The sequence below is a fragment of the Mesoplodon mirus genome (assembly GCF_964341445.2).
Source record: "Mesoplodon mirus genome assembly, chromosome: 16".
Taxonomy (NCBI): Eukaryota; Metazoa; Chordata; class Mammalia; order Artiodactyla; family Ziphiidae; genus Mesoplodon; species Mesoplodon mirus.
In genome coordinates, this window is record NC_138992.1 from 1,075,732 (window position 1) to 1,094,298 (window position 18,567).

Here is an 18,567-nt window from a genome sequence, read left to right on the forward strand (position 1 = left end):
GTCCGGTACAAGTGCTGGGCGGTGTGGACAGGAACATGGCTGGAGGCCTCAGCCCCACAGGGGCCAGGGTGGGAGCACAGCCACCTGCTCTCTGATACGTGCTGTGGTGTGTGTGCCAGGCCTGCATGGGAGGGCACCTGGCGAAGACCGCAGACCCCACGCGCGCGCCTGCCCAGGAAGAGGGAGCAGGCGCCCGCGGCCTCTGTTCTGTCCCCGCATGAAACGCGGGCACCAGTGGAGGGGACGGCCCTTCACCAACAGAGCTCCTCTGAGCCAGGCTGGGCTGGGATCCCTGCAACCCCGAGCCGGGGGTGAGGCCACCCCAGGGGAGGGGAGGAGAGATGGGGAGGCTGTGTGTATGCCCTCCAAGTGCTGCAGGAGAAAGGCCACTGGGGGCTGCTCGGGCTGGCCTGGTCACACCCCATCATCAGGGACTGCAGGAGAGGGCCCGATGCCCCCCAGCCTCCGGGCCATGCTGATCAGTGAGCGAAGCTGCACCAGCTTCAGCGGCCCTACCTCCCGGGGGTCCCGGCTCTCCAGCCATCGCAGAGCTGTCTCCAGGCCCCGCACGGCCTCCCCAGCGGAGGGCACGGCGGCCTCCTCCTCCTCCTCTCCTCCCGCCGCGACAGAGGGCAGGCAGGCTGGGGGTGGAGGGGCCCCAGGGACCAGCACGGGAGGCCGGCTGGGGCCTGGGTCCTCTCTGCAGCCGTCGGGCAGCCCCCCATCATCGTCCAGGTGCAGCCACTCGGCCACCTCCTCGGGCGCCAGCCGCTTGTAGGCCAGGGCTGCCAGGTGCGTGAGGTCGCTAAGCACCCTGCTGCGCTCCGCGGCCTCCTCGGCCTGGCCAGCTGGCTGCCCAGCGCACTCCTCCGCCGGCCGGGGCTCAAAGGCAGCCCGCAAGCCCAGCAGCCAGCAGCGCTCGATGCTGCCTGCCTGCACCAGGTCCCAGGAGAGGCCAGCCAGGTAGAGCATGTCCTTGAGCATGAAGCTGCGCATGAAGTCCAGCGGGGACCCCCCGGCGCAGGACACGGCCAGCCGCAGCAGCTCCCGCTTGTACAGCTGCTTGAAGGCGGCCACCACTCCCTGCTCCAGTGGGGCCGGGATGTGCGCCCGGCTGCTGCCCTTGGACAGGAACAGCACCCGCACCGCCCCGTCGGGGGTCTGCAGCTCCTCCGGAGGGCCCAGGGGCTCAGGCCGGCACCTCCTGGGGGTCTCCTCGCTCTCCTCCAGGGTGGGCATCCTGGCCGCAGGGCTGGGGCAGGGCGGGTGGGCCACCAGCAGCACAGCCTTCTGCTGCAGGCAGCTGCGGCGCAGGTAGCGCCTGACGCCCGGGACGAACTCCTCGAAGAACCAGCCGCGCAGCAGCGGGCGGCTGAGCCAGGCGTCGGGGCTGTAGCGGTAGGAGGCGGGGAACTTGTCCTGGTTGTGGTGGCGCAGGCTGGGTGGGTCCGGTAACTGCCCGATGACCAGCGGTTTCAGCTTGTGGCTGCCGGTCAGGTTGGCGGCCAGCAGCACCGTCACCCGGTCGCCCCGCCAGCGACGGCCGCAGCCCCCCGCGCCCAAGGGCGCGGCCTGCTCCGGAAGCAGCTTCCAGTAGAGGCCGGTGACGTTGGCGTTGTAGATCTGCTCGTCGCCGTAGCCGCCCTCGGCGGGGACAGGGGAATTCAGGGCGCGGTCGGGCAGGGGGCCGGTGCGGGTGAGCTGCGCGGGCTCCTGCTTGACCGGCAGGCCAGGCGCTGGGCCGGCGGCCGGGGGCTCGGCCTCGCCGTAGATGCGCTGGCTGGAGATGCCGTGGCGCTTCTGCCAGCGCCAGAACCAGCCGTGGCTGGCCTTGAAGGTGCACTCGGGCCCGTAGATCTGGCGCGCGAAGGCCTCGGCCTGCGCTTGGATGAGCGGCCCCGACAGCGGCACGCCGTGCTGGCGCAACGCCAGGAACCACGAGTAGACGGCGCGGTCGATCTCCTCCTCGTTGGCTAGCCGCATCTTCTTGCGCTGCGTACCCACCTCGCCGCCCAGCTGCTCCAGGAACCAGCGCAGCTTGGGCTCGTCCTTGAGCCAGCCGCGCAGCGTGCCGCCGGGCACGCCGAAGTCGCGGCACACGCTGGCCTGCCGCTCGCCGCCCTTGACGCGCTCGATGGCCTGCAGTTTGTCCTTGATGGAGTAGGCCTTGCGGAAGGCCATCTTCACAGCCACGCGGGGCCGCGGCCCGGGCGCGGGGGGCGGCGGCCGCACGGCGGGGACCGGGGCGGGCGCAGGGGGCCGCGGCGACTGCGCGGGGCGCCCGGGCGGCGGGCGGCGGCCGCGGCGCGGGGCCGGGCCGGCCGGGAGTCCCGCGGGGTACATGGTTGCTGCTGCGGCTGCGGCGGCAGCGGGGGCGCGGGAACCGGGGCCATACGCCCGCCCGGCCGGCCGCGCTGGGCGGGCGCTGGGGGCGGGACCAGTCGGGCCCTCCCCTTTGTCTCGCCCGCTCGGCGCGCGCAGGCGCCTTGGCCCCGCGCGGCCCCACCCCGCGCCTCACGTCACCCGGCACGTGCCGGCCGGTCTGCCCCGCCCGGGCCCGCCGAGTCCACCTGAGCTGCAGCGGAGGGGGGCGGGAGCCGGCGGCGCTGTGCCCGGCGGGTTGCTCCAGCTCTTCCGGGAAAGGGCGAGCCCCGCGGGGGTCTCCCACTGTCTTCTGTCCTCGCACCCGCGGGGAGCGTCGCGCGGAGGGCCCAGGCAGCGCAGCGGGCCGTGAGTGCGGACCGCGTCCCCCGCGTCCCGGCGCGTGGTAGAGCCCGCTGCTTCATTTCCCGTGCGCGGCCAGCGCAGCCCTCCCTTTTCTTTGCCGTCGCGCGCCGCCGAGCCCTCCTCGTTGGTCGCCGCGTCCTTGGCTGGCGTGTGAGTACCGAGAGTTGCGCCGCCAGGCCCCGGGGCCCGGGGAAGGGACGGCCCGCGCTGCGCCGGCGGGGACTTGGTCGGAGAGCCGCCGGCAGGCCGGCTCCGGGGCGCAGGGCTGGGTGCAGGCTCGCGGCCGCGCAGAGGGGCGGAGCCCGCGGGCCACGTGCCGGCCGGACCCCTGCGGCTGCCCCGGCGGGAGGGCGGCTGCGGGAATTTCGGGGCCGCGCTGGCCCCCGCCCCGGTGGGTGACAAGGATGTCTGCCCACCTGTGACCCGGGCCTGTAGTCCCCCCCTTTCGTTGTCGACGTTTTTGGAGCACCTACTTTACGTCGGCTCTGGGCTTGGGGGACAGGCACGGACCCAGTCTTCGTGGAACCTAGAGAGCTCATGAACTCGGGGAAGAATAAGGATGTGATTGATGGGTGACTGAAATACAGCGTTCTCTGAGAGGGATGGAGGATCTGGATTTGGATAAGGTGATCCGGGCAGGAGGTGATGTCGAAGCCAGTCTCTGAAGGGGAGCAGGATACCTTCCTGAAAAGTAGGCACTTTCAGTGGAACGAAGAAGGGAAAGGCTTGTTCTGGAGCCAAGGGGGTGGAATGGGGCGGGGACCAGCACGGCAGGGTTTGCAGAGTGCAGGGCCACCCTGGAGCAAGAGAGCTGTTTGTGTGGCTGAACTTTGGGGTGTCCCTGCTTGTCATGAGAGCGGATTGACCCTGGCAAGTAACTGGTGAGGGAGCAGGCCTGGCCTGGGTCGGGGAAGGACCCGGTCTTGCCTCAGAAGCAGCTCTGACACCCCTAGCTCCTAGGGAACCCTCAACCGTAAGTGGGTTGAGCCCCACCCCCCATGCTCAGCTCCAGACGAAGGTGTTCCCTGAGAAAGCTTGGCACACAGACTCCGAGGAGCAGGTGCCCTGTGCCCTCTCTGCGGGGCAGTCAGGCCTGGGCCCTGTGCCAGTGCCGGGGTGCCCTGCAGCTCTTCATCTCCTCACCTTGGAGCGCGGCTGCTGTGCCTTCCCCTAGAGGAGCCTGGGGGGCAAACATGCTTGACCAGTGTTTTTGTGAATGAAGGTTTCTTGAAGGTGATCCTAAATAGGCGGACCCAAAGAACGTCTCCAGTGCGTCGTGCTCTGGTGTCAGCTTTTCAAGAGCTGCAGGCAGGAAATGCTGGCATGAGCCCTGGCCCCGTGTCCCTGTTTTACGATGGCATGTGTGAATTCGAAGTGGGGGGCAGTGTGACGTTTGTGTGAAGTACAGGCATCAGAATAAGACGCGGAGTCCCCGATTCTCACCTCACCGACCCGGAGCCTCAGTTTACCGCACTCCTGTCCCCCAGCTGTGTGAGGCGTCAAGTGTACTCAGAATGGTTGAGGCGCGTGCAGTGCTGGAGCCGCCCTCGGGAAGCGGGCACAGGCATCTGGCGGTCAGGGTAGATAGACCAGGGCCCCACAGACTGGGATAGAAATAGAACCAACGGCCATGGCATTGCAGCACAAGTGTCACGCAGCTGGCTGGGCCTCAGGTGGGGTGACTTGGGCAGCCGCAGTGTGAGTCCTGAGTCTTGGGGTGCAGGGGCCCCCCTCCGTGCCAGCAGGACAGGTTGGCATTTTTGAGTGGGGCCGGACTGTCCAGGAGTCAGAGGTGGGAAAGCTTCTGAGTAGGCATTCGGGGCTGTGGAGTTCGCCTCTAAAGGAGAGCAGAGGGCAGCACCGTCGCGCAGTTGCCCCACTCCCGGCTCGTTCGCGTCGGCTGAAGCAGGTTGAGTGCTTGCCCCGTTCTCTGGGACGCTGCACGCATGGACGCTCTATTGTGCAGCACCAGTCCAGGCCACGCCAGCCAGGGGCCCTGTGTCCCCACACCGCACACCGATTCCCACTTCCTGTGGAAGGAAGGCAGAGAGCTTTGACCTCTGGGTGGATGACCTGGGAGCCCCTGCGTGTGTGTGACTGCGATGGGGTCATGTGGGCACCTGGTTACCTGAGACTGTTGGGAGGATGAGAACGAGGTGTGGAGGACGGAGCCGGGGGAGGGGGCAACCCTCACCCCTCCCAGAAACCTTCCCCATTCACCCAGCCTCAAGGGGACCTCTTGGCAGATGGGTGGGCACGGCTCTGCCAGGCCATGTCCTCACCTTCAGGACCCTCCAGCCAGGAGTATCCTGGTCAGGGACTGCTGCCGGGTTCCCTGTACAGGCACTGCAGGAACTGCCCTCCCAGCTGGGCAGAGGCTGAGAAGGACTCCGCAGCCCCCAGAGTCCCTCAGCATGGCCAGGAGTGCTGATTCGCAGGGCGCTGGGCTGGGGGAGTTGCAGAGGAAGAGCCGCTCGCTGCCTTCGCCCCAGATCCTGGTGGCTGGGTGGGCCGTGATCCCTCCAGGGCCTCCCACGCCTCAGTGCCCCCTCTTATGGGAGCGGTCTTGACATGCTTTATGCCCCAGGGCTGGTCCTTAGTGGCAGGCGGCTGGCCCTGCAGGTGAGGAGTCCAGGGTGGGACCGCGTCCTCTGCGTCCTGGCTTGCTCCCCGTGCCCCACTGTTGCCGGCGGGAGGAGGCGCAGGAGAGGACGCCCGGCCCTAGCCGAGAGCTCTGAGCTGCCCTGGTGGCGTCCTCGCAGGCAAGTGTTCAGCCTCAGAGTGGTTCTTCTACTGGGAGAGATGGGCCCCGAGGAGCCCGGGAGCATTCGGCGCCGCGCTCAGGGCTGGCGGAACGCACGGAAACAGAGGTGGGCCCCCGCCTGTGACGTTGGGGGCTGTGCCGGCTGTCCTGGGGCCTCAGCCTCCAGCAGCCCTGTGGGTGCTCTTGGCCCCATCCTGGCACTGGCTTTACCAGGCAGCCCTCAGCTGTCTGTGGTCGCCTCCCCAGGTGACAGCGCTCCTGGAGCCCTCTTCCCGCCAGAGCCTTGCCACACGTCCCCTCTGGGAACCTCACCTGCTAAGAAGCCCCTACGGTGGGTGTCTGCGGAGAGCCTGCCTGGGACCTCCGTGCACGCCTGTCTCCTGCCTGCTAGCCTCTCTGTTTGCCCCGCAGGACACCTCGTGCACCCTGTCCTGGGGTGGCTTGATGCTGGCACGCTGGCTGCGGTGTGGGGTAGACAGGGGAGGCCAGGGGCGTAGGTGGCAGGGCTCACTGGGCCCTCAGCTCCTGGTTGCCACCTCTTGTGGATTCAGGGCTAGGCACCCCGTCTGTCCTCTTGTGCACCCTTTGGTGCCGGTTGCGGGGACGGCGCATCCTGCCCACCTGGCCTCTCGCCCCCATAGTGGCCCTGCTGAGGGAGAGGCCCTGTCCGGCGTGGGCACTGGGGCTGGGTGGCCGCCAAGACCTTCAGCCAGGTCCTTGTCGTCTTACACCTGGCCCGGCGGTCTGGACCCAGTGGCAGTGCGGGGCTGGGGGGAGCCCACCCAGCCCTGATCCACGTGGGCAGCGGGGCACTCGAGGTGCCGGCTCACCTCCCCAGGTTGGCTCAGCTCAGCGAGGAGCTCAGATGGGGCCTCCCAGGGCTGCCTGGCTCCAGCTAACAGGGACCCCAGGGTCTGCCCATTTCGAGTGATGAAGGAGCAGCGCCGCCCTGAGCGCGGACTCGGCCGCCCCCTGGGGTTTTGGTGGTGGGTCTTTGCTCCGGTGCTCGCCTTTGTTCCCCACCAAACTCGCCTCCACGCCGCCTCACCGAGCAGCCTCTGAGAAGGCCCCCCAGCCTGCTCGGGCCACCCTGTCTGCCTGCCTCTAACTTTGCTGCTTTTTCTTCACGCTGTCCTAGGAGATCAAAGCGCAAGTAAGTACCCGCCCGTCCCAGGCTCCTGTGTCCCCTTCACCCAAGCCAGGGGACCCCCCGCCCAGCCCTCACCACGCCCGGCGAGTCCTGACACCTCTGGGGCCAGGCTGCCGGCCTCGGCAGTAGGGTGGGCACCCCCGTGAGCAGGTCAGGACTGGCGTGCACCTTCCACACCTGTGGGCAGGGCAGGGTGCCGCCGCCCCGGCCAGCCCCTGGTCTCAGGCCCTGTCCCTTGCTCACGGGCATCTTGAGAAGGGGCCTCCCCTCCCCCGAACTGTGACCCTTAGAGCTCCGAGCAGAGCCTGGTCTGATGTCAGGAGCCGAGGACAGCGTTTAGGCCACTAGGTTCATGTAGGGCTTCTGCACTGGGGGTGGGGGTCAGCCTGGTGGGCAGGGCTGAAGGGGCCAGAGCAGCCCTGACCCGCGCTGCGCTGCTTTGGTGAGGGTCCGCCGGGGAGGTCAGAGGGCAGACAAGCCCAGCCTGGTAGGCCTGCAGCCCTCGGTTACGGTGGGTGATGTTACAATGTCCCGCCTCCTGGGCATGGGCTCCCGCCCCCGAGCAGTGCCTCTGCAGTCAGTCTGGTCTTGATAAGTGCTGCTGGCCCGGGGAGGGAGGCCCGAGGGGGCGGCCAGGGACCTCTCTGAGCCTGGGCCTCCGCCCCTGCATCGGGTGCCGTGAGAGACCCCGGCGAGCCCCTCAGAGCACCAAGGAGAGTCTCCCTGAAGTCCCAGGTCGGTCGGGACTTGGCCCACACGTCCCGGGGCGATTAGAATTGGGTTTTGGTTTTGGTCGGGGGGCTGTAGACCCTGCGGTGAGTGACAGGAAGGGTTTGCTGTCCCGGGGTGAAAGTCTGTCCCCTCTGGGGGCCTCCTGTCCTGGGGTGAGGGCCCAGCAGGTGACCTCGCAGCAGCAGGAGACACTGGGGCCATCCTGAGGGCAAGCTGTTCAGCCCCAGGCCAGTCGGCCTGGTGCTTCTGCTTCTGGGCGGGCACAGGGTCCAGAGTAGGGTCTGAGAGGAGGAGTCCCAGTGCCAGTTAAGGCCGTCCTCTAGAACAGGCCAGCCAGGTGTGAGCTCGGGGACCCCTAGGTGCACCTAAGAGCAGACTGGCCTCCAGGGCTTTCTGGGCTTGAGCTGCTTCTAGCCGGAGGCTGTGGTGGCCCTGGCCCCTTGGCTCTGCTGAATAGGGTCCGCTGTAGAATTCTGGGCTGCCCAGCAAGGGGGCTAGCCTTTACGGAGCACCATGCCCGGGAGCAGAATGGGGGGCCCTGTGCCAGCGGCAGGGCCGAGGCCATCGCCTCGTGGCTGTTTGCGCACGCCTTGTGGCCCAGCAGCCCTCAGTCTTGCACGGGGGCAGCAGGTGACGAGGGCTACTCTGAGCTCAGGCTTCTGGACAGAGGCTTATCCAGTAGCCACGGTGGCAGGTGTGCGGAGCCCTTTACAACCAAAAGGCGCTGGAATCCGGGGAGGATCCCGCGTCCTAGGACAGGACTCGGAGGTGCCCACATGGTCCCTTTAGTTTAGGTGCATCCACGGGTGTGAGTTGATTGTCTCCTGGTCAGGAGGCATCGGCCGCTGACCAAGGAACCTGATTCTTTTTTTTTTTTTTTTTCTTTTTGCGGTATGCGGGCCTCTCACTGTTGTGGCCTCCCCCGTTGCGGAGCACAGGCTCCGGATGCGCAGGCCCAGCGGCCATGGCTCACGGGCCCAGCCGCTCCGCGGCATATGGGATCCTCCCAGACCGGGGCACGAACCCGTATCCCCTGCATCGGCAGGCGGACTCTCAACCACTTGCGCCACCAGGGAGGCCCAGGAACCTGATTCTTAACTGCCAGAGCCACTGGGTTCGTTCCCTTTTAGACACTCCCTGGCATCTCCCCTGATGTGGCCTCTCAGGCATGGGTGCTCCACCCTCTGCTCCCAGGTGCCCCTTGGCTAAGATCTTCCAGCTTCCCTTGGAACGTGCACTGCTCAGGATGGCGGTGTGGCCGTGCAGGTGGGGGACTCAGATCAGGCAGAGTGTGCCAGGAGCAGGGCCATCCTCCGAGACCACCAAGTGCATTTCTATAAAACAGAAGCCCGAGTGCCTCAGGGAGGCGGCCAGGCTTAGCAAAAACACAGGACATCCAGTTAAAGTTTCAGATGAACAGCGACTAACTTCAGAGTAAGCGAGTCTCTAATGTTTGACGGGACATACTCATCCTAAAACTCATTTGCTGTTGACGTAAAAGTTGAATTAGCTGAGTGCGTCCTGTGTTTATTTGGCAGCTGTTCTTGGGGTTCACCGAAGAGGTTTCTGTTGCCAAAGAGGTTTGGAAAGTGTTCTCTGGGCCCCCTTGGAGAGCCTGGGTGCATGTTGCATGAGAAAAGACAAGTTTTGCAGTTAGGAGGATACACACGCGCAGACACACCACGCGTTATGTGCTCGTGTGTGTTTATTGCTTCCCCAGCTCCCCGTGCATGCTGCCCCGGGGCACCCCATCCGGCGGCCGAGCAGGGAGGGGCGGGGGTGCCGTCTGCCCGCCGCCCGCGGTGTTGCAACTGCCCTTTGTGCTTGCTTTTTAACGCTGCGTGGAAGATGAGGAGCGGGAAGGCCTCCTGTGCCCTGGAGACGGTCTGGGAGGACAAGCAGAAGTATGGGGAAGCCGAGCGGCGCTTCTACGAGCACGAGGCCATGAGAGCCGCCGCCCAGCAGCCTCCGGCCGAGGCACTGGCAGTGAACGGGCCGGGCCGGGAGGATGAGGCCGAGGAGGCGGACGCCCCCAACGGCAACGGCAGCAGCGAGCCGGGGAAGAGCCACAACGGGAAGAAGCCGTTGCAGAAGCCGAGGAAGCGCTCCCCGAAGGGCTGGCTCAGCCAGGCGGACCTGGCCCTCGTGGGCCTCTCAGCCGACCACGTTTGGCTGGACAAGCCGCTTTTCGACCAGGCGGAGAGCTCATACCGCCAGAGGCTGGCAGATGCAGCCGCCCAGGCAGCCCGGCCCCCCGCCCTGGCCCCTGGGGCCCTCTGCGCCCACGGAAGCCAGGTGGCCTGCCACCACGTGACTTGGGGCATCTGGGTCAACAAGTCTTCCTTTGACCAGGCTGAGCGGGTGTTCGTGGAGTGGTCTCAGGCCTTGCTGCTGGCCGCGGAGGGGAGCGGCGGGCAGGGGGCTCCTGACACGGGCCAGTGGGCGGCCGCCCCCGACTTGCGCCTCATCCGCCAGCCCAGCCCAACAGCCAACGGCCAGCCCCCGCTGGGCAGCCTGCAGGCGCTGGTGCGGGAGGTGTGGCTGGAGAAGCCCCGCTACGACGCGGCCGAGAGGGTCTTCTATGAGGCCCTGTTTGACGGCCACCCCGCTGGGAAAGGGCGCCTTCAGGAGCGAGCCGGTCAGGCTGAGGGCGCCCGCCGCGGCCGCAGAGACCGGCGGGGCCGCAGCGCCATGGGAAGCCGGCGGCTCGGGCTGCGGCGGGTGGACGGGGAGGCCCCCTCTGCCCTGCCCTACCGGTACTTCCTGCACAAGGACGCCGAGGCCCCCTGGCTCAGCAAGCCGGCCTACGACAGCGCAGAGTGCCGCCACCACGCCGCCGAGGCCCTGCGCATGGCCTGGCGCCTCGAAGCTCCGTCCCTGGTTCACCGACCCAGCGCCCGGTCTGGCCCTTCCATGTCCAGCCTGAGACCCAAGTAGGGAAAACGTGCCGGGCGGGTGCCTGGGCTTCCCGGGGCCGGGCTGGGTGGCCGGCGCGCTCCCCTCCCTGCCCCCACCCCAAGACTCCTGGACCGGCTGAGTTGGATGCTGGAGCGGGTTGGGCAGGGATAGCTATCTGCCCCGGGGGCATTGCAGCCTCGGGGGTCACCCCCACCAAGGTGGGGGGGGGAATGGGTCCACGTGGGCCTGAATCTGTCTTGCGCAGGGTTTCCCCTTTGGCCAGGCAACTTCTAGCTTCTCCTCTGACCCTCATGGGACAGGGGAGCGATGAAGGCTCCCGGCCCCCAAGCCCCGCTGGGCCGCTTGCCTACCCGTCCCGCCGTCTCCCCCGTCTCCTTGTCCAGAACCACCTGAGGTGAGGTGAGCGTCTCAGGTGCTCTAGCACGCGGCCGGTCCAGCGGCCTGAGTCTGGAAGACACCCACTGGATGAGGCCAACTTGCCTTCAGCCTGTGGACCCAGGGGTTCGGCCCCCAGAGCGGTTTTATGCGGTGCCAACTGGTCGCTGGAGGCCAGGGCCTGGCCATTGAAGGGATCCCTTAGCCCACTGGGCTCAGGCAGGCGGGCAGAGACGGTTGGACTCAGGGCAGACTGGGGGCCCCCCAGTGGGGAGAGGCCCTGGGCCACAGGCGGGGCCAGAGGGGATGTGGAGGGGCCTCCCTGGACCCCAGACTCCCGGCAGGAGCCCCTTGGCTCCTCGGTGGGGTTGGATGTGCTCCTCTGACGGGATCCTGGCCTTGGTGCGAGGGGCGGGGCGTGGGGCCCACCGCCGGCGGTGGGGGTGTTCCCCATCAGGCAGTACGTGTGCGTGCGGGGTGGTGTGGAACTGAAACTGTTCAGTGATGCCTCTTCGAGGTGGGGTGGAGGAGGGTCACGGGGCTCAATCTCCCTTGTCACGGGGGGACACTTGGCGAGGTCCAGTGATGGCCTGGGATCCTCAGCAAAGAGAGGTGGTGAGGTTGTGAGTCCTTTTCTGTTGCACTTGGTGAGGGACAGGGCGGTCCTGAGTCAGCAGACTTTGTCATCTGTGAGAGTTCGGGCTCTGGGCCCAGGTCCGTGGCAGCTCCCCCGCCTTGCCGAGCGGTGGGAAAGCAGCAGACTGCAGACGTGCCAATTCAGCGATTTGCAAAAAACGCACAGTGGCGGGATGTGGCTCACAGGCCGGAGTTGGCCTAGACGCCCCGGTCTAGAGCAGCAGTTCTCAAACTTGCTGGTCTTGTGATGCTAAAAGAGCTTTTGTCTAGTCCGTTAGTTTTTCCTATGTTAGTAATTAACTGCAGAAGCACTTATTTGTTGAAAAATAGTAACAAGCTGGTTACACGTTAATGACATTTATGCAAGAAATAACTTTCCTGTAACAAAAAAGTTCAGTGAACTAAGTGGCCTTGTTTTACATTTTTGCAAATCTTGTGTCTGGCTTAACAGGAGGCAGCGGATTCTTAAGCCTCCTTGCGCGTTACCTGTTGGTGTATATTGTCCGACACATCCAGCCTTGAACAGTTGTGTGATTGGAAAAGGGAGGACCTTGGGGACCCCCAGAGGTTCCTGGCCATGCTTTGAGAGCCGCTGGTCTTGGGGACCGGCCTGGGGACCACCCGCCTTAGCGCTGAAGGAAGCCCGCGTGGGGCGGGGGCGGGGCTCGCAGGCTCGTGGTCCGTGCTGAGCGCCTCTGGTGCTCCGCCCGGGGGCCTGGAGCCCTGTGACCCAAGGACCGGGACGGCCTGCCCTGCACCCTTGGGGTCCGGGCTGTCGGAAGGGGCGCCTGTGCAAGCCAGCCCTGGGGTCTGCGAAGAGGTGCCCCTCCTCCTGGCCGGGCTGTCTTAGTCTCTTCTCCCGCCTCAACAGAAAAATGGCCACAGACTTTCTAGTGCATGAGAAGATCTGGTTTGACAAGTTCAAATATGACGACGCAGAAAGGAAATTCTACGAGCAGGTGAACGGGCCTGTGGCCGGCGGCTCACGCCAGGTAGGGGCTGCTGCGCTTGGGGTCTCGGGGTGTCTGTGCCAGCACAGTGGGACACGGCACGTTGGGCCCGGGTGGCCCTGCTGTGCAGGTGCTGGGGTTGGTTCTCCAGAGGGCGGCTGGCTGGCTCCCGAGGAGCTGGAGCTGCTCTTGGGTCTCATGTGGGCAGGGCACTCCCAGCATCTCTAAGTGCCCATCAGGACCTGTGACACGTGGCCCGGCTGGGCTTGCAGGCCGCGTGCACCTCAGGCCCTGTCGTCAGGGCCTCAGGACTCCATCCTCTTCCGTCCTCAGCCCCGTGAGCTTTGGTTTTGTGCAGGGCTTTCTTCCTGCTCTCTCCACACGAGGCTGCCTTTTTATTTACTTATTTATTTTTTTGATTAAAGAGTTGTTCTTTCTGCACCATCTACAGGAGAACGGCGCCAGTGTGATCCTCCGTGACATCGCGAGAGCCAGAGAAAACATCCAGAAGTCCCTGGCCGGAGTGAGTACCGCCCTCATGCCAAACGGCATGCCTGGCATTTCCCCCGGTACTGCTGATGACGTTGCCCCTTTGGAGCAAAGTCAGGGTGCGGCGTGCAGCGCTGTGTTCCCACACAGCCAGGGGAGACATCCTTCCTCTCGCGTCCTTGCTGAGCTTGCTGGCGGTCACCCGGGACTCCCCGCCTTGGCACGGCTGCTCCTGTGGTACCAGGCCTGAGGCCTCTTCCCTCTTGCTCGCTCCCTGCTCCGGGTGTGCGAGGGGCTGGCGCGTGCCGTGCTTCCTGCCTTCCCTCTTAGGCGTGGCCCTCCTCGGAGAGATGGGTTCACAGGGTGTGCTGAGTCCAAGTCATAGAGTCACCACCATCTTGAATTTGAGGCCCAGAGAGGGGCCCTGCAGCCCAGCTCGGGCTCCAGGTCCCACATGAGATCAGGAGATGGAAATGGTCACGTCCAGTGTGTCCCCGGCCTGGCCGGGGAGTGTATCCCTCGGGGCGGCAGCCCTGCTGCTCCACCTTCCTTCTCAGATTGTCTGGGCTACAGAGTGGTGTCGCAGCCTTGAGGGCCACGTGTCAGCAGAGCTGTGTGACTCCAGGAGAGAATCCATGTTCTTGCCTTTTCCACCTTTCAGAAAGCTGCCCCCATTCCTCGGCCTATGGCTTCTAGCCAGCAGCGTCATGAGCTTTGACATCTCTTCCTGTCACATTTCTTTCTCTCCTGCTTCTCTCTTATGTGGACCTTTGTGATGACACTGGGCCCACCTGGATAATCCAGGGTAACCTCCCCACATCCAGATTCTCAACCTCATCACATCTGCAAAGTCCCTTTTGCCACGTGAGGTCATCTCTTTACAGGGTTTGGGGACGTATTTGGGAACTTTCTGCCTGCCACAGCTGGCTCGGATATACTGGCTCCTGGCCATCAGCTGGGCAGCCCTGGGTGGATGTCCCTCAGGAAGCGGTGCCACCACTGTCTGCCCAGCAGGCCCTGCTTTATACTTGGCCCCCACATGCTCCTGCCTTGCCTTCTGCCCATCAGCCCCCAATCCCACCCGCCACCCTCTGCTTGCCTGAGCAAGTTCAGGCCAGGCAGCCACAGGATCGAGGTGGTGCAAGGTCTTTGTACTCAGGCCAGGCATGTCGGGCTCCAGTGCTCAGAAGGCTGCAGCCAGGGGCTCAGCAGCTCTGGGGCTGTGGCCCTGGAGATTCTTAGGCTGTTCGAACTCTTTCCCCACTGGGCCTCAGGGCCCTGGCTGTTGGGGTCAGCTTCAGGGTCCTGGTCTTCAGGGCATTCACCTGGGCAGCTGTTAGGGCTCGGGGACTGGTCTGCTTAGGCTGCTGTAATAATGAAGCAGCACAGACCAGGTGACCGAAACAACAGAAATTTATCTTTTGATGATCAGGAGGTTCAAAGTCCAGGATCAGGGTGTGGGTGGCGTCGGTTCCTCTTTGGTAGATGGCCATTTTCTTCCTGTGTTTACTGTGTCCAAATGTTTTCACATGAGGACACCGGTCATTGGATTAGGACCACCCTAATGACGTCACTGTGACTGATTACCACTGTGAAGACCCCATCTTCAAATAATCTCCCACTTTGAGGCCCTGGCGGCAGGGGCTTGCATGTGAACTTCAGAGGAACATCATTCAGCTGCCAGCGGACCCGGGGAGGGTGCTGTGGCCCAGCCCCATGCTTGGATTTGGGTAGAGTGGGGCTCAGCAGACGCTGGGATTCCAGAGGTTCCTGGGGACTGCACGTGGTGCCAGGCACGGGGCTGGAGGCCGGGATGGAGGGTTCTGGATTCGGAACCTTGGTATGGCACTGCCCCCGAGGCCACCAGGTGGCTGCCTGCGGCCTGCTGTTGTGAGCTCGGACTGGACTGGGTGGCCTGGGCCTGCCTCGCTGAGCGCCCTGGCTTCCTTCTCAGTCCGGATGGGCAGGGTGGGCCCAGGGCCTAGACACCATGGAGTGGCCTGGTGCTTTCTGGGCTGAGCGGTGGTGACCCCATGGCCCCCAACAGCCTGGTCTCTCCCCTGCCACTTCCTCTTGGCCTTGCAGCAGGTGGGGCCTCGCCCGCCCAGAGGCTGCATCCTCGGGACCCATCCACAGTTGGTCCTCACTTGGTGGTGTTGCCGGGGCTGTGTCGGGAGGTCCCCGGGGCCAGGCAGCAGGCACAGCAGGGCAAAGGCTTGAGGCTCCAGCCTGCCTTGAGGCACCGGGACCTGGTTCATTTGCTTAGCGGGCACAGATCCACCGGGAGAGACCTTGGGGAAGCCTGCTGAGAGGGGGTGGGGCCTGAGAGTGCAGTTTGGCGGGGGCTGGCGGGGCTTCGTGGGGAACAGCTGGTCCTGGATTTCATCCCTGTGCCACGGAAGCCGTTGGACCTTTATAGTGGGAATGGTCCTGGGAGCTGAGCCGTGGGAAGTAGGTTGGAGAGGAGGTCACGTGCCAGGTGGTGGTGGCTGAGACTCGGCAGGGGTGGTCAGCTGTGGGTGGACAGGGCTGCCATTTACTAACCAGGGTAGGAGGTTGGGGGTGGACGCTTGGGTTGATCTGAGGAGGGCCGTGGCATGAGCAGAGCCCACTCTGGTCCTGTGGGCTGGTCAGTACTCCTTCCCCAGCCATGCAGTGCCACTTGGCCAGCTCGGCTGGGAGTTCTGTGTAGTGGGAGTTGGTGGGTCTAGAAGGACGGTGTCAGCTTAGCACTGCCCATTGGTCCCAGGGCAGGGAGCCAGGCATGTGTGTCAGCCTGTCCTCTCTGGAGACCTTCACCTTGGTAGTGCCCTGGGGGTGTGCAGACCAGGGGAGGAGGCCACCCCTATGGCTTCCCTATGGCTGCTTGGTGGGTGGGCCCCAGGCCCCAGATCTTTATCTTGACTGGACATTGGAGGAGGGCAGCAGCCATCTGGAAAGGGCCAGGTGCACTGTGTACCCTCCTTGGAGCCACTGCATTGGGGTGTAGGGCGTGCTGAATGGCCTGCATGGGGGCCCCTGGGGTGTAACTTGGGCCTAAGCTGTGGCGTCCTGTGGGTGAGCTCCCTGGGCAGTGCTGCCTGGGTCAGATGATGGGGGCTCCCGGTCAGGGAGGAACCAGAGGAGGCTGGTGGCCAGGCCAGGGTCCCTGGGTCACCCAGAACTTTCAAAGGCAGGCAGGTGTGTGGCCCTGGCTGCTGTGGGGTGGCTGCCCCCTGCACTGGCATGCTCCTTCCTCCTGCCCCCAGTGGGCTCCTCCACTGCTGTCCCCTCCTGTTTCCAGCTCAAGGCTGTGTTGCCCGGTCTTCCTGAGGCGCTGGGTCTGGCTGCCCCTGGAGCTGTGAGTCCTTTGCTGCCTCCCGCCCACCAGGCAGTGGCAGCCATGGCTCAGCTCTGCGCCGCCTCCACGTTAGGGCCGCCCTGGGCTCCTGTCATGTGCTTGGCTGAGGATGCCACTGTGGCCTCAGGCTTGCAGCGCTTCCTCTCCCCTTGCCTGGGTGGAGCATGGCCGGTGGACCCCGTGGGGCTTGGTGGGCTTCTCATCCAGCTTAGGGCTCTGCTTCAGAATGGCTGTGAACGGGGGGAGGACCCCAAGGAGCGGGCTAGCGTATGAGCCCTTCCTCTCCCCCTGCCTTGCAGAGCTCAGGCCCTGGGGCGTCCAGCGGGCCCAGTGGAGACCACAGTGAGCTGGTCATCCGGATTGCCAGCCTGGAAGTGGAGAACCAGAGCCTGCGAGGGGGTGAGGCCCTGGGCCTGATGGGCGGGGGGCCCCACCCCAGCCCTTGCTGCCTGACCAGCATCCCCTTTGCCCCTGCAGTGGTGCAGGATCTGCAGCAGGCTGTCTCCCAGCTGGAGGCCCGGCTGAGCACGCTAGAGAAGAGCTCGCCCGCCCACCGGGCCACAGCTCCGCAGACCCAGGTGAGGGCCCTTCCCTCTCCTGGGACCCACACCTGGCACTGAGGAGCAGGAGGCCCTCATGGCCCCCACGTGGGCTGTGGCCCAGGCAGCAGTGGAGGGCTAGAGGCCTGGGGTCCTGGCAGCATGGGCCCCAGTCTCCCCTCTCGTGTGGCAGCACGTGTCTCCCATGCGCCAAGTGGAGCCCCCCACCAGGAAGGTGGCCACCGCCACAGAGGACGACGAGGACGACGACATTGACCTCTTCGGCAGCGACGAGGAGGCGGACGAGGAGGCGGCCCGGCTGCGGGAGGAGCGGCTGCGGCAGTACGCCGAGAAGAAGGCCGCCAAGCCCGCCCTGGTGGCCAAGTCCTCCATCCTCCTGGACGTCAAGCCTGTGAGTGGCTCGCCTCTGACCCTCCCCTCCCGGTGCCCTGGGGTCCTGGAGGGATCGGCGCCAGGCAGGGCAGGAGGAAACTCACACTGTGTTCTCCGTGGGAGCGGGCTCTGACCCAGCCCTCCTCCCCTCTCCTCCCCAGTGGGATGACGAGACGGACATGGCCCAGCTGGAGGCCTGCGTGCGCTCCATCCAGCTGGATGGGCTGACCTGGGGGGGCTCCAAGCTGGTGCCCGTGGGCTACGGCATCCACAAGCTGCAGATCCAGTGTGTAGTGGAGGACGACAAGGTGGGCACGGACCTGCTGGAAGAGGAGATCACCAAGTTTGAGGAGCACGTGAGTGAGGGGCCCACACAGGGCGGGGCGTGGGTGTCCCAAGTGAGCCTCTGGCCAGGCACATGGGCGCTTGGGCCCTTGGGAAGCAGGGCCCCGTGTGACTACCAGCCTCCCTCTCCACAGGTGCAGAGCGTTGACATTGCTGCTTTCAACAAGATCTGAGCCCTGGCACTGGCCTGAGCGTGTCAAGCTTTGCAGCCAATAAAGACTGAGATTCCAGCCCTCTGGCTCCTGTCCTGCTTTGGGCCCTGCGGGTGGGCGCATTCAGTGAGCAGCACTCTGCCAGGCCCCCAGCCTCAGACTTGGCCGGCATCTCATGGTGCTGCTCCTGCACCAGTGGCCAGTGCCCTTCTCCCCATTCTGGGTCTCTCCACAGCCCTCCTACGGCTGTGTGACCCACCCCTGTGCCTGCCCCTCCTGTTCCCCTGACTCACTGACCTCTCAGTTGCAAGTGGGACGTCCAGGTCTACCTCTAACAGTGTACATTGTTTCCTTTACTGTGGGAGGCGTCCCAGTCTTCCACCATCTCCATTCTGCTTCCTTTAGCTGAGCTGTCCCCATGGGTACAAAAGCGCCAGCCCGGAACTATCCAGGGAAGAGGTCCCAGCGGCCATCCTGGCCCTGCTGTTGTGACTACAGTCACGTGCCCCATCCTGCCGGGTATCTGACCACCGTTTCTAGGAAGGAGTCTGGGCTTCTTCCCTTAGCCCTGAGGCCCCTGCTGCCTGCTGGAGACCTGGGCCCTTGACAGGTCCCATGACGCACTGCCCTGTGGAATTGTGCCCACTGTCCTGCCTGGGCCCCCACCCCCCTCCCCAGTCTGAGCAGGACTTGTGTCACGAGTGGTTCTTCCCCTGGACCCAGCGTGGCTGGTGAGAGAGTGGGTTGTGGTTACTCTGGTCAGAGCTGGTGGCCTCCAAGGGCCCTCAGGAGTCATGTGGGGCTTACTGTGCAGGACCCGAGAGCCTTCGGTGCCAGCTGGTGGTGGATGAGCGGCCCCCTCGTGTCGGCACCACCCTGCTACCCGAACAGCGTGGCGTGGGCCTTGCCTTGGTGCGGTGCCGGCTGCGAGCTGCCCTGCCCAGGCCTTGGGTGGCTTCTGGGCGGGCGAGGATGGAGTCCAGCTGGACGTGGAGTTCGAATTGCCCTCTTTCACCCTCTCCCCACGCTGCCCGGACTTGGCTGCGCGGCCGGGGG

At 65.2% G+C, this 18,567-nt stretch overlaps 2 protein-coding genes across 3 annotated transcripts; one reads left to right on the forward strand and one right to left on the reverse strand.

The window, feature by feature from the left end:
- Nucleotides 1–414: 414 nt before the first annotated feature.
- Nucleotides 415–4,675, reverse strand: TIGD5 (tigger transposable element derived 5; the record flags this gene model as incomplete). Its single annotated transcript, XM_082600921.1, has 3 exons — nucleotides 415–2,425; nucleotides 2,519–3,081; nucleotides 4,589–4,675. 3 exons carry the CDS (start codon nucleotides 4,673–4,675, stop codon nucleotides 415–417), a joined length of 2,661 nt encoding a protein of 886 aa, XP_082457047.1.
- Nucleotides 2,593–17,589, forward strand: EEF1D (eukaryotic translation elongation factor 1 delta). 2 transcript variants are annotated; one of them, XM_082601294.1, is made up of 9 exons: nucleotides 5,484–5,597; nucleotides 9,222–10,306; nucleotides 12,175–12,295; nucleotides 12,705–12,776; nucleotides 16,382–16,481; nucleotides 16,560–16,660; nucleotides 16,815–17,033; nucleotides 17,176–17,370; nucleotides 17,494–17,589. In XM_082601294.1, the coding sequence occupies exons 2-9, from the start codon at nucleotides 9,222–9,224 to the stop codon at nucleotides 17,530–17,532; spliced, it is 1,932 nt and encodes a 643-aa protein (XP_082457420.1). In that variant the 5' UTR covers nucleotides 5,484–5,597; the 3' UTR covers nucleotides 17,533–17,589. The 2 variants fall into 2 exon arrangements, with proteins under 2 accessions (XP_082457421.1, XP_082457420.1); XM_082601295.1 differs by lacking the exons at nucleotides 5,484–5,597; nucleotides 9,222–10,306 and adding an exon at nucleotides 2,593–2,877.
- The last annotated feature ends 978 nt before the right edge of the window (nucleotides 17,590–18,567 follow it).